Genomic DNA, 14,184 nt, shown 5'->3' with positions numbered 1-14,184 from the left:
AGCCCACAGGTGTACACATTTGGTCCCTGTTGCATCTATGCAATTTTGGGCCGAAATGTGTGAATTGTTTACTAAATGTGATGATCAACTTATTTTTGTCTTTGAACTATAAATTGCATTGGGGATTACTAATGTAGCCAAAAGGATAAATGACCAAAAAAAAAAAAAATGGCCCAAAACTATTCCCCTAGCATTGCACTTGCAGAGGCTGCTTTATGTTGTAGAGCAGCCTCCACCAATGAGTGTAGTGGGTCCGCTGTCAGGAAGGCCAGCAGACACCTGTCAGAACAGGTAAGCCCATGCAGGCAGTTGGAGGAAGGTGGGGAGGGGGTTTAATGGGGCAGGGTAGGCAGAACAGGGCAGTGATGGAGGCAGGTAGGATGAAAAGATCCACCTGCACAGAGTAAAGCAGACTTGTGTCGGCAATTGAGCAGGCACAGGTCCAAGATGCCCCAAGCAGTTGCTGAGGTTTACCCCAGGGCAAGGGCACAAATGTCCCCTTACCCCAAGGAGACCTCCAGCAGGATGAGATCCCCCACAGGAAAATCCCCCACAGGATGCAGTGGAAGCAACACCGGCACTGCTGCGTCACTGTGCGGGGATTTCTATAGGATTGGGCTGCCTGCCAAGAAAATAAAAATTGCACCTTCTATGAAGAAAGTATGCCAGGAAGGGTGGGATATTCCTGGAATGTAAACATAACATCTACGGCTGTCGTAACCCAGCAGGTCCCAATGGACCATGAGGAATGAGCATACCAGCTCAGTTATGCAGCATAGGGCAGGGCAGAAAAGAGAGCTCTCTCCTTGTATGGGGTCAGCCTCCTTGTGAGGAGAAGGTACTGGAGTTGTAGGGCCAAACTAGACATGACTGGGAACATCCATGTACGCAGAATTGGACTTGAGGGCAAATCCCTATAAAGCAGTCACATGGGGAGTTAATTTAAATGGAGCATTGACAGCTAGGGGGGCAGGGGAAGAACTGAATGCTTCCCCATACCAGGGTTAAAATGGCTAAAACCAAAAGGAGTGTTGGTGGGGAAACAAGGGTAGAGGGAGGCTGTGTTTTGCATTCAATTGCCCCTTGCAATGGTTTGTGGAGAACGGGCAGGCCTGTGGTCTTCATATCCTATTGAACCCACATAGTGGCTTTTATCATCAACTGCCAAACGTACAGGTTGTCAGATGGGAAGCAGGCAGTACTAAATGGTACTAGGGATTTATGGTGTGTTTTACTACAATGGTGTTTATTTGCAAATGTACAGTTGAGCAAGAGAGGAAGCAAAACACATAGGCAGGTAGGCCCCAATGCCACAGGACCCAATCCTATCGAATTTTCCAGTGCCTGTGCAGCTGTGCCAACGGGGCATGCACTGCATCCTGTGGTGGGGAGGCAGACACAGAGGCCCCCTCAAGGTACGGGAACATTTGTTCCCTTACCTCAGAACTGCATTGAGGCTGCACCGGTGCTGGAACATTGGAGGCCCACAGTCAGTCCAGCATCCCCAACATCCTTGAAGCGGTTTTTTCCATCCAGAAACATCTCAGCCACCTTTTCCTGCAAGCTACAAACCCCATTGTCTTCTCATGTGAAATCTGTAAGAACGTTCTCTCAGCCCAGACTTGGGAATTTTCTACTTCTCAGAAAAGAAGGGAGGACAAAGCATTCATTCCTGACATCATAAATCCACCTACTCGAGTGGCTGCATGTTTGTTTGTTTATTTCCTTCCCTTGCTGCTAGCAGAAAAATATTGCGAACGTCTTTCGATATCCAGTTCAGCACACGCTAGTCTTTTGTCAGATCACAGAGCAAATGCCACGATTAATAGCAGAACTGTCAAAGAAGCATCACCTGAAAACCCCTAAGAGTAACTTAAGACAAAGGCAGGTTGTCATTCTGGGTTTTTTCCTCTCTGCAGTTCTCAGAAATGTGTGTGTGTGTGTGTTGGGGAGGCAGCAACTGGGAATGGAATCTTGACTCTTGAAAGTGAGACACCTTGACAAACTTTGGTACAACTCAGGGCCACCCAGGTTGGTTCTGAAATGTTCTTATTCAAACAACAAGCATATGCAAACCGTTTTTTTTTTAAAGGAAGAATGAAATATTTCCTTCTCAATAAGATTCTTGTACTATTCCCCCAGTATAAGTGACAGTAATATGAACTGTTCAGCAGGGTCTCTGTGTATGGTGGTTCAGGTTGTGCACACACTGCACAAGGTTGCCACATCTAAGGGGGTGCCATTCACATCAGAAGGAGGAGGAATGTTGGCAGAACATCACTTCAGGGGGGACAGGAGGGGCAACGTTTTTTAATTAGAGCAAAGGTGTCTTTTTCTGGTCTGCCCAAAGGCACCATTTGAGCAAGCAGTGGCCCTGGTGTTCAAGGCAGAAGTAGGTATGATGTGGGAAGAGGTACATGATGGTGGACTTTTTGTGGTTTCATCATCATCATCATCATCATCATCATCATCCTAGCAGCCATGGGATCACAGTCCGGTGGGAATAGCTCTTTCCCCCATTCTATTTCACCAATCCAAACGCTCTCCAGATTGTCTATGGGGAGTGGAATTTCTGGAAAGCGGTACAAGACAAAAGGGTCCAGGCTGTGATCCTGATATGACACACAATGCATTGCTATAGGGACATGGTAGTTGTGAATTACCCTTTCGTTTGGGTGTTCTTTGTGGGTGCTATCTAAAAGGGCTATGTGATAATATATTCAGGTGTTCCAGGGAGGTCTTTATCCTTCCAGGAACTAGAACTTGCTTTAAAAATGATTTTTAAACTACTCCAAAATTGGGCTTTTATTTCCAATTGGGAGAGGGTGTCTTAATTGTGTCTCTACTTGTAAGTGGTGTCACAGACACTATCTAATACATATTCATGACAGCTGAAAGTCCGCATGGGTACAAAGCAGAATTAAGCCTCTGTCTCTCAGCTTCTACCCAGTCAAAGAAAATATGGAGGCGAAACATACCGCCCTAAGATACAAAGGTGCTATAAGGATTTCTGTAATGACGTTTGAAGCGCTTTTATCATTATTCACGCACTACTAATGCATTATTATTTTATTGCTATTAATCTCCTTTTAGTGTTTCATTGCTTTCTGTATTTTGCCTGGTTAATTTGTGTGCACGTACATGCACATTCACGCGTGGACACGCACACATAGATGTGTGTGTGCATGGCCATAGGGCAGCCATTTTTATTTTGGCTGGTTCTTGTTTCAGGGGAGTGGGTTGTCCTAACATAACATCTTTCTGCAACTCACTGTTTGAATTCTGCATTTCATTTCCTCTTGCACTCTTTATAACTTTTAAAATTTTTTTGCTTTGTTACTTTATTTAGCTGTAGTTAACGCCCCCAGGATCTGTTACCTCAGCATCTTATTAGAACACTTGACATGGTGTCAGTGGTACTGGTGTCATAATATCTTGTCTTATTAGGGATCACTTCAAGAGGGCTCCCTGAATGGGCTTGGCAAAAATGTATCCATGTGTTAATGTAGTTATGACCCTCAGTGGGGCACTTTCTATCTATAGGGATTGAAGTTAATGACAGTCTCTCTCTCTCTCTCTCTCTCTCTCTCTCTCTCTGTGCTGCCTGATGTCAGAGCTGAGAAAGGTATGAAGGGTATATAAGAGCTGTATTGCTCACCAACAAGGAAGGTAGAAGAAAAGGATACCCCCAGAGTCAGAAGCGAGTGTGAGACTGCTGCCTCTACTCTTTCCAAAGAAAACAGACATTTCCTGGATTTTCCCAGCTAATTTCTCTGCAAGGTAACTGTCTTGCTAAAGTTCTAGTTGGGTGTTTTTTTCCTACAGAAAGGGGGGGGGGGAAGGTGAAGACAAACAGGGAACTGTCTGCTTGTTCAAACAACTGTTGAAACAACAAACAACTGTTCAAATCAGAATAACTGATTTGAATAGAAAATTATTTTCTTTTAAAGAAATATAGTATCACCGTTGGAGAATCAAGGCAGATGATAGAACCATCGCTCCTGTTGTTATTAACTTGACAATAAAGAGTGCATGTTTTTGCTTGAGGTTTTTGCTTTATGATTCTTTTTCAGAATCATCCAAGGAGAGAGAGAGATGAGCAGCCTCAGAGGAATCTTCCTTTTCATTATCTTGTCTGTGACTTTAAATTCCTTGGAAGCAACTCCTGTCCAGAGGTCAGTAATCCTGGGTTAAGGGTATACTTGTCCTTCATTGATGCACAGTCTTCTTTTTGTCATGTCTGTTGCTAATGAGGGCAAGGGGGCAAGAAATGTAACCCGAAAAAAGCTCTTTTGCTTTCTTTTTGTTCTGATTTAAAGGCTTCTCTCTTTGGCTGAAGATTTATCTGATGGGACTCCCAACAGACAAGGGTGGCTCTTGCCCATTGGATCAAGAAGTACTGACTTTTTGGGACTTGATGGAGCACTCCTGGGAGAGGAAGGAATCAAACCCAAAAGGTACAAATGACTTTTGATTGCTTTCAATTCACATGCAAAACATGCACTGAGAGACAATGTATGGCATTTGCATGAGAGATTTTCTTGGCTTAGATGACTTTTTGATCAAATTCCTGAGATCATTCATATTTCCTGTGATCATTTATATTCCCCCCTCCAAAAAGTTTATAGGTTACCTATAGTATATTGTTCTATAGGTAAGCTGCAACTATCCTATTTTCAGCAGAATTGCTTTCTATTAATGGGTATGGGCCCAATGTTTTTGTGTTATGAAACCAGTTACTAAAAACCAGAAAGCTTTCTAAGGTATTCAACCCTCTTTGCACTTGCAAAAGACATTTTACTAATACTGAGATCCAGTAAACCCCACAGGTTTGAAATGGTATTATTAAGGGTTACTGCTTAGACTACAGGGGCACAATCATATGGGAATGTTATATGGAGTCTCTCAAACCCCCTCCCCCCCCCCAACATATCACTTTTTCCTTCAAATTCAAAACATCCTGAAAGTATGAATCTGGAGAGAGGCTAGAACTCAGAATGCAGAAAATGCCATGTTCCGACCTCAAGATCTCCAGGTACAGCTAGGACAGAGTTTAATCTGAAATCCTAGAGAGCTGCTGCCAGCCAATGTAGGTAATACTGCAGCTAGATGGACCAATAGTCTGATTCTATGAGGCAGTTTCATTCATTCATTCAAAAACAAACAACAAACCCCTGAATTTTTAGCATCTTTTTATCCTAACTGCTCTAATCAATATAAAGAAGCTATTGTGTGATTAAGTGAAATGTTTCACTGCCAAAGTTATTTCTCACTGCCAATGCCTTGGATGTGCATTGTTCATTTTATCTAGTCACCCACCCCAATGCCTTTGCAATAAACTAAAAAGAGAGACGTAGGCCAAGCATACAGATTTGTGGGTATACTAAATATCAGAAAAGTCGTCAAAAAGCGTGACCCAACTTTTGAATGTATTTTATTTAGGCTGCAGTCCGATGCTTACTTACCTGGGAGTAAATCCCATTGACTTCAATGGGGCTGGCTTCTGACTAGACAGGCATAAGATATATGCTGCTGGGAATCAATATAACCTGCAAGTACTGTACGTACCTCGACTTTTGTGTGGTTCCCAGTGCAACTGCAGTTAAGAAATCATAAATGCCATCTTCTTGTAGAATTTAAATTTCTATAGGCATAGCAATTTAACAGGTACCTAGAGTAATAAAGAGATAGGCATAATAAGGGGCAGCCCTTAATAGCCTTGTTAAGTGTCTAATTAATTTTAATCTGAGATCAGCAAATGGACTCATACCACACCTTCCAACCAGGAAAGAGATTATTCAAGAGATTATTATGATCATTCCTAGACATTATTCAAGCAAGAAATGCAATGAGCCCCTCTTCACTGCAGAAACGCAATGAGAAGGGATTGCGATGGGGTGACTTAACATAATGTGTCACCATTAGCACTAACCTTTCTCAGAGTTCTGAGAATATTAATGCTCTGCTATTCCCCAGGCTTTCTGGAGCAGATACAGGCAGGAGGTTGGATCCAAAGAACAGTGAATGGAAGGAAGATAGCCACTAGCAGTCTTCCGCAAACAGTTGCAGAAGGGCTTGCTCCTAAATTCAAACAGTGCTATAAATATATAATTTCAATAGCTGTGGATTGATGTATCCCATAGTGTATCCCACTCTGTTACCATAGCTAGTTCTCATGCTTCCATTTATGCAAGAAGTTGCAGAAGCAGAAGGATGCTTGGATTTACCTTCACTTTTCTGGAACAATGCTCAACCACAAGTTCAGAGCTGGCCCACCCATGAGGCCAACTGAAGCAGTCATTTCAAGCAGCATGATTGGGCAAGGATGCCCACTTCTGACTGATGACTTGCCTCTCCTAATCCTTCTCCTCTTCCGATTCCCTGGATTGGAAAAGGAGGAAGGGGAGAGAGCAGAAGTGTGTAAGGGAGGAGAGAAGTGGGCTAGAACTTCATTGGCATTATGTCCTACATTTTTATTTACTGGCCATAATGGGGAACAGGGGAGGAATAATCACCACCACCACCACCAGGCATCGCAGGTCCTTGGGAAGAACTCAATGCCTGGAAAAAAACAAACCAATCAATAACAACTACCTGACTGTGTGAAAATCTCAGAAGAAGAAGAAGAAGAAGAAGAAGAAGAAGAAGAAGAAGAAGAAGAAGAAGAAGAAGAAGAAGAAGAAGAAGAAGAAGAAGAAGAAGAAGAAGAAGAAGAAGAAGAAGAAGAAGAAGAAGAAGAAGAAGAAGAAGAAGAAGAAGAAGAAGAAGTTTTCAGCACCACCCACACAACTTTTTTTTGTACATTTACATTCTACCTTTATTCCATCATGGAACTCAAGGACACAAGACAGTTCTTTGGCTGTCTTCTGTCTAAGCACGGACCATCTGGTTCAGGCCGTGGGCTGGGATCCAGAGGAGCTTTTGTAACATTCTGCTTCTCCTTTGGCTTTAGAATAAGATTTGGAAAATCTGAAGGTTCAGTTTTCAAGATCATAATAGGTGTGTCACCCATACCCACTGAAATAACAGCAGCAATTCACACAAATCATTTGGTAGTGATCTCATTGATGACCTTTAAGATAGTATGAAAATTGAACCCCTGCAGAATAAAAGAAACTTTTGACAGACCAATCCTGAGCTGCCTGGGGCACCCAGGCTTGGTGGCACTGAGAAGGGCTGCCGCTGGATCCTGTGGAGTGGAGCCCCGCAGACCTGCCTCCCATCCCTCCCCCAGACACACCTCCAGCTCGCCCCCCTCCCTGCATCACGCCTCCCTGTCACACCTCCCCCCACCCTCTCTCTACCCTCCACCAGCCTCCCCGCTCCCCAGAACGCCTCCTCCCCACCCCATCCCCACCCCTGGCTACCGTTCCGCAGCTTGGCGGTCCGGGATACTGGGGCACTGGGTTAGCACCGGTGAGAGCCTGGCAGTGAGGCTGGCAAACGTGCCTTATGGCACGTTTGCAACAGTGCTTGGTGGCATGGAGCCATGCTGCCAAGCACAGGATTGGGCCCTAAGACAGTTAAAGAAATAGTTAATGAAACACATTCACAAAGCTGATATTAAAAGGATGTCAGTTATCAAAAACACACCTCCCCATTTAACAAAAGTTCTCTGCAGATTTCCTGCTTTATGGGAGGACAATAAATGTGCAATGTGAGAACCATCCAGGCATACAGGCTCACAGATGTTCCCCACCCTGACACCGCACAACAATTTTCCTAAGAGTCCAAAGCACTTTCACAGCCTTTTGGCAATTTTCTAAGGTAAACTAGTATTTTTACCTCCAGATTACAGATGGTGTCTAAAGACTGAAAGTTAGTATCCGGCCTAAGGTTATCCAGAGGGTTCGTGGGTGAGAGATAGTGGAGTTTCATCCCAGCCAACATTTCACCAGTTGAAGTGGGGAGGTATTGCTGATGGCTCTGCCTCCAGTATTCATCTATTTTGCAATCACCTGCCTTCCCCAACTTAAAAAGATGAAAGGGTATTTATTCCCCATTAGCGAATGGGGGGGGGGGGATATGGGAATATTCTATTACAAGAAAACGTATAATTCTCCTTGGAGAGATTATCAGCTGTTCAGAATGTGACTCGTAGCTGCAGTGTATGAAGTGTATGAACATATATGTGCAGAGAATGTGCAGTGCATGTGCAGTGCATGAACTGGAAGGCTGTACATTGCCAAAGCCCTGAAGTGTCTGCACTGTGCATGTGTTGGTACTGAAGATAAGACGCAGCAGTGTATCTCCAGCCTCTAAGTGGAGTGCTCCCTGATAAGGTCTTCAGCCACAAAGCAGAAGCGTTTCAAGAGGATGGAACGGAAGAAAGTCAGCTTGTTTTCATCAGCACTCCCTTGAGGCTTTCCCCTACTGTTCTGTATAGTACTACAGCAGTGGTTCCCAAACTTTTTCAACTGGTGGCTCTCTTGACCTACTGGGCTTCTCATTAGGGCTACAATCCTATGCAATCTATAGGGCGGTGGGGTTTTTGCAAGGATTCCGCGTCTCCTCTGACTGGTTTCTTTGCCTCCCTGGGGAGCCATGGCTCACAGTTTGGCAACCACTGTGCTACAGGGTTAGGTTTGAAATGGTTACGAGCTCCAGAGCTGAACATTTTATTGCTGCAGTGCTGTGTGTGCGTCTACAACTGTGCAAAGTGTCCTCTTTTGAAACACCCTGTATAGTGCAAGGCAGAGATACTTTTTTAAATTCATGGTTCCAACTTTTATTTCCCTGTGCCTCACAGTTAGTAAAAACTGTTAAGGGCTTGAGCAGGCTGATTTCTCATCTGCACTCACCCTCCATGTCCCCTTTCTACTCCTTTAATAGATACCTTTGACATTTCATGGTTCAGCTTTTCTTAATGATAGACTTAAAATAGCCTTCTATGAGATCCTTGTTAACATGGACTATGGCACAATAGCCATTTAGTGTGAAATTAAAGACAAGCCCTTAGCATACAGGTCATTTGGCAGCCTCTGTCGGAGATGTAGCTAACAAGCAGATGTAGCAATTTGTTGTGGGCTAGAGCTTGAATATAGCAGATGCTCAGGAGAAACTTTACAGAAAGTAACTGGGGAGGTCTTGCCACTGATGAATGGAGTTTGGCGCACTGACAGGAGCAAGTGATTGTCATGCTAATCTGTCTCATGATATCAGCAACTTCTCTAAACAGCCTTTAAAAGTTCATCTGAAAGCTAAACATTGAGTCATTGTTGCCACTTAGTGACTTAACTATACTATAATTATCATTTTCGAGAGATGCCCTGAAGGTGCTGCTATGAAAATCCATAAAATACTGTATCAAACTGAGGTCTTTGTATACAATAACCAACTACTATTATTAACACAGAGACCTTTCAGCATATTCCCCCCCCCCCCACACACACACACTGCATTTTCAGAATAAAGAAAGTGGCAATCTTAACAGTTACTTGTTACTAGTAACTTGTTCATGTTACTTCTAATTCACTTGTGGTGAATTAGAAGAATTTCCACATGAGCCTAGTATATACAAAGTTAACTTAAAAGCTACCCTTCCAGATGGACTATGGGTTCATTTAGTCCAGATCAGTGGTGGAATTCAGCAGGTTCTCACCTATTCTATAGAACCCCTACCTAATCCAGCTGTTGGTTCTAAGAACCGTTTGCTGGCCAGGGAGCTCGTGCCTTGAAATGTCAGGGCTAACCCTCCTGGGGGCAGCAGCCATGCGGGGCCAACCTGTCCCGGAGGAAAGGGGGTCACTCCCAGCGGGTGCCGAGGCCGCTGGGGCTGAAGGGGCGAGCCGGACGCGGCCAGCTGGAGTCTCCCGCAACACAGCTGCCACTCACCAGCCCTTGCGAGCTCGCTTTCGCAGCTCCTGCGAAAGGGCGCGAATGGCTGGTGCGCCCGCAGATGCAGCCTGCTGACAAGGGTGAGAGAAGCAGCCCAGCTGCCCGCCCCGCGCCTCCCCTCCCCGGCCGAGCTGGCCGACTGGCAAGTAGATTGCTCCTGCGCCTGGAGGCTCCTTGGGCTCAGCTCTCCCGGTGGGTTGGGGGCGCAGGCAGGACAAAGAGGAGGGCGCTGGAGCAGCTCCCGCCCAAAGAGCCCCTGCTGCCCCTGAGGGCGAGCCCCCCCACCCCCCTGCCTTTGCAGCAGACAATTGAAGCTGAGTTGCTCATTGCTCATTAGGACATAGAACCTGTTGTTAATTTATTTGAATCCCACCACTGGTCCAGATGCTTTCAATTTGGTAGGACCCTGCCTTGGTCCCCCCCAGTCAGTGTCCCCCAATCGAAAACAATTGCTCTTGAGCAAGACAACAGTTTTAACCTAGTTGAAAAATAATTGATTAAAGGGGGGGAGACAGTGTGTGACTTTTTGCACATTTATGAGACACCAGCAGAAGAAGAATGACAAATCTGGGAGCAATGGTAGAAAAGGTAAATGGCACTGGACATCCCTGATTCATCCTTCCTACAATAATTATTTATTTATGCAGCACCAACAATATACATAATGCTTTAAATAAAGAGTCCTTGCCACAAGGCACTTGCTGTCTAGAGCAGGGGTGTCAAACATAAGGCCGGGGGGCCAGATGCGACCCGCGGAAGCTTTTTATCCAGCCCTCAGGCTCTCAGCTGCTGAGCAGTGCTAAGGAGTTACTGCTTTTGAAAGGGCAGCCCACATGAAAATTGGCTCTCCCATATCTTGAAATATGATCAAGATTTGCGTATTTTCTCTTCTGTCATTTGCAGCTAATGAGTTCCTAAGTGAGGAAAAGGTACTTATTTTTGGTTAAGATCTGTTTAATGACATCACTTCCTGCCTAATGACATCATTTCCAGCCCTTAGCAGGCATCATGAATGCTATTCGGCCCTCTGTATGAAACGAGTTTGACACCCCTGGTCTAGAGGGGTGGAAAACAAAGGAGAGAGGGAAGGGGACAGAGGCAGGTGGAAACAGGGGAAGCATATGTGCTTGTTTCAGTTATGATGTACTTAACAGGTACACTAGAGAATGGGAGAAAAACCTAGGAAAGCACCAACTGGCAACAGACTGGACATGGGGAATGAAGGAGAGAGCTAAGATGATGTGCCTGATCTGTGGGGTAGATGATAATGTCACTGGAAGAGGATGAGGACAGAAAGCATTGGGAGCAGAGCCTGGTGTGGGGGAAGATGAGTTCATTCTTGTACACATTGAGCATAAAACAGCAATGAACCAGCCAGGCTGAAGAATCAGTTGGGCAGTTTGATATTCAGAATTGGACAGATGCAAAAAAGTTTAGGGGTAGAAAATGATTGCTGGCATATTGTTGGTATATAGGTGCTACTGTAAGCTATGGGGTTTGATGGATTTATTCAGAATCAGGCTGCAGAAGGAGAATAGTGGGGGGCCAAGAAAAGCATCCTGAAGAATGCTGAGAGAAAGGGGGTGGGGGACAGAGATAGAGCTTCCTTTGTGGAAACAGTGAACAAGTGCATAGACAGGTTAGACTAGACAAACTGTTCCAGTTTAAAAGAATCTGAAGGAATTGTATTGTCGTTACTTTAGGTGCCAGGCTAACCTACATAATTTTGATCCAGTTAGAGCACAATCTCGTTGGGCTGGCACAAGTCCCTTGCACTGGCCCAGGAGGGTCATAAACATGCTGTAAAGTACATTTGTACCTCCATATGAGTCAGCTGGGCCGGCGCAGGGATGTGTGCCAGCTTGCAGAGGCCAGATCCAGTCTCTGCACCGACCTGCACAGTTCATGTCAGCCTTTCCAGGTTGGCATGAGAATCTGGAGGGTGGGCCTGTGGGCAGGCAGGGAGGAGGTGTTTCGGGCCTGTGGGAGTGGGGAGTAGGCAGGCCTGTGGAAGGGCAGGGAGTGGGAGGCAGGGCCAGGATCCAACAGTTATGCTGGATCCTAACCCCAGTCCCAGGCAGCACGGAGCAGCTCCAGGCTGCTCCATTCTGCTCAGATTTGCACCACCTCTTTATGTGGTGCAGATCTGAGTAGACTCATTGGGGCTGCTGCAGCTCTCCTGGGGTAAGAGGAATTTTTTTATCTTGCTTCTGGCTGAGCCTCAACCAGCCCCAAACCTGCACTGGATACAGCACAGGTCGACCAGCCTGCCTATTCCAGCACAAATTAGTATACGCTGTCCAGAAGGCAAACCCTTTCTTATATATTGAGCAGGAAATTCCAGGAAATCTGACCAAAGGACATCCTGGCTTGGGCAGGAAGACTCAACATAAGATTTTCTGCTCTTCTACTACTGAATAAATCACCTTGTATAATCTCCCCCTTGCCTGCTTGAGTCTTCTGAATGGATATCTTAAAGAAGGATTCATTTCAAGCAATCTGCCATTACTATCACCAGAATTTTAAGGTCCTTATCGAGATCGCCCTACAACTGGAAGGAGACAGAATGCTAGCTAGCTTTAATACAAAAGAGATATTGTGCTTTTTAGGGTGCAATCTAAACTGGCATTTAAACCAGCTTATGGCACTTGTGCCATCTTCCGGGTGTCATGAACATGCTGTAAACCATCTTCATGCCACCTCAGGAGTTGGGGAGGCTGCCGTGAGAACACATGCCAGCCTCTCTGTGCCAGATTCAGCAACAGACTTGGTGAGTTTGTGCCAGCCAAGGACAGCCAGTGTGGGATGTTGGAGAGGACAGAAGAGGGCTCTTTTGGATCAGTGGGTGGGCTGGGCCCAAGAAGGTGGTGAGACCAGCCTCCGGCACTTAGGCTGGATCCTAAATCCCCTCCTGAGCAGCTTGGTGTTACACCTGGCTGCTTGAATCTGCCCTAGTGATTTAGCTGGTACACATCTGAGTAGCCCCATTGAAGTGGATGCCACATGACATGGAATAAGGGGAAATAAATTCCCTTACTCTGAGTTGCATGGGATCCACCTCAAACCCTGCACTGGATACAGCACAGGCCAACCCCCCTGCCTGTTCCAGCACAAGTTAGGATTGGGCTGTTAGTTTGTTAACCCCTCTGAATTCTCATTAACCTCATTAAGGTTCACTAACATGTGGAACTCCTTGCCATAGGATGTGGTGATGGCACCTGGCCTAGATGCCTTTGAAAGGGGATTGGACTGATTTAGGGAAGAAATGTCCATCAGTGGTTAAAAGCCATGATGAGTTTTAGAGGTAACCAATCTCTAAGTGGCAGGAACAAGGGAGTGCCAACAGGATACAGGTACCTTGTTGTCTGTGTACTCCCAGAGGCATCTAGTGGGCCACTGTGATATACAGGAAGTTGGACTAGATGGGTCTTTGGCTTGATCCAGCAAGGTTCTTCTTATATTCTCATTCCATTTTAAGAGGAAAAGATACCAGATAAACTTGGTCAGGTCAAGGCCTGTTCAGACATCATTTTATCAATTGATCATTTTATCAATTGCTACATCTGTTGGAGAAACAGGAGTTCCAAGTTCTGCTTTTTTTAACCAATGGAGAGATGGGTGAAAACAGTTTTATTTTTTCACGGATTTCGGTGTTTTCCACAGTTAGAAGTTCAGAAAATGGAGTTATGTGTTTTCTTCTAAGGGCACATTTTTATAAATTATAATTATTCACCATAAAAGTGTATCAGGTAGATGTTATAGGTGGTGGTATAGTGTCAGCAGAAGTAGCCACATGCATGTAGAAGTGTTAGAGAATGTGCAGAGGTGTTAAAGAATGGTGTTGTTTTTTCACAGATTTTTCAGATAGAGAAGTGCAGAAAGCAGCGTTGTGTGTTTTTATTTCACTATCACCGAAAACCCACCCCTACCAATGGGTTGTATCCTTTGTAGCATGAGTACAACAGCACAAGTACAAACCATCTTCCCCATCCCCTCTGAGCCCCCAGCAGATATTGGAGTGCTTGTAGCAAAGTTTTTATGGTGCTGTTGTCTCTGTTTTTGATCTCTTCAGTCACCGCTTGGAGAAACGGAAGTGCAACACTGCCACGTGCGTCACACAACGCTTGGCTGACTTCCTGGTGCGTTCCAGCAACACCATCGGAACGATCTACACACCTACGAATGTAGGATCCAACACCTATGGCAAGAGAGATACAGAACCTCCAAACTATCTACAGCTTTAATATCTCAAGATGGTGATGGCTGCAGTCTTCATTAGGAGTTCCTTCCTTCCCCCCCCCCTTTTATGTATAAGGTCCTGGTCTTCAAAGTTCTCTGTCCAAGTTT

General features: G+C 45.2%; 1 protein-coding gene across 1 annotated transcript; it reads left to right on the top strand.

The window, feature by feature from the left end:
- Window positions 1-4,095: 4,095 nt before the first annotated feature.
- On the top strand, window positions 4,096-14,081 carry IAPP (islet amyloid polypeptide). The gene is made up of 3 exons (XM_066633064.1): window positions 4,096-4,175; window positions 4,320-4,457; window positions 13,910-14,081. The coding sequence occupies exons 1-3, from the start codon at window positions 4,096-4,098 to the stop codon at window positions 14,079-14,081; spliced, it is 390 nt and encodes a 129-aa protein (XP_066489161.1).
- Window positions 14,082-14,184: the final 103 nt, after the last annotated feature.

This window comes from Tiliqua scincoides, chromosome 7, assembly GCF_035046505.1.
Source record: "Tiliqua scincoides isolate rTilSci1 chromosome 7, rTilSci1.hap2, whole genome shotgun sequence".
NCBI classification, from domain to species: domain Eukaryota; kingdom Metazoa; phylum Chordata; class Lepidosauria; order Squamata; family Scincidae; genus Tiliqua; species Tiliqua scincoides.
The sequence above is the reverse complement of the archived record's forward strand: the minus strand, read 5'-3'. Positions and strand labels throughout refer to the sequence as shown.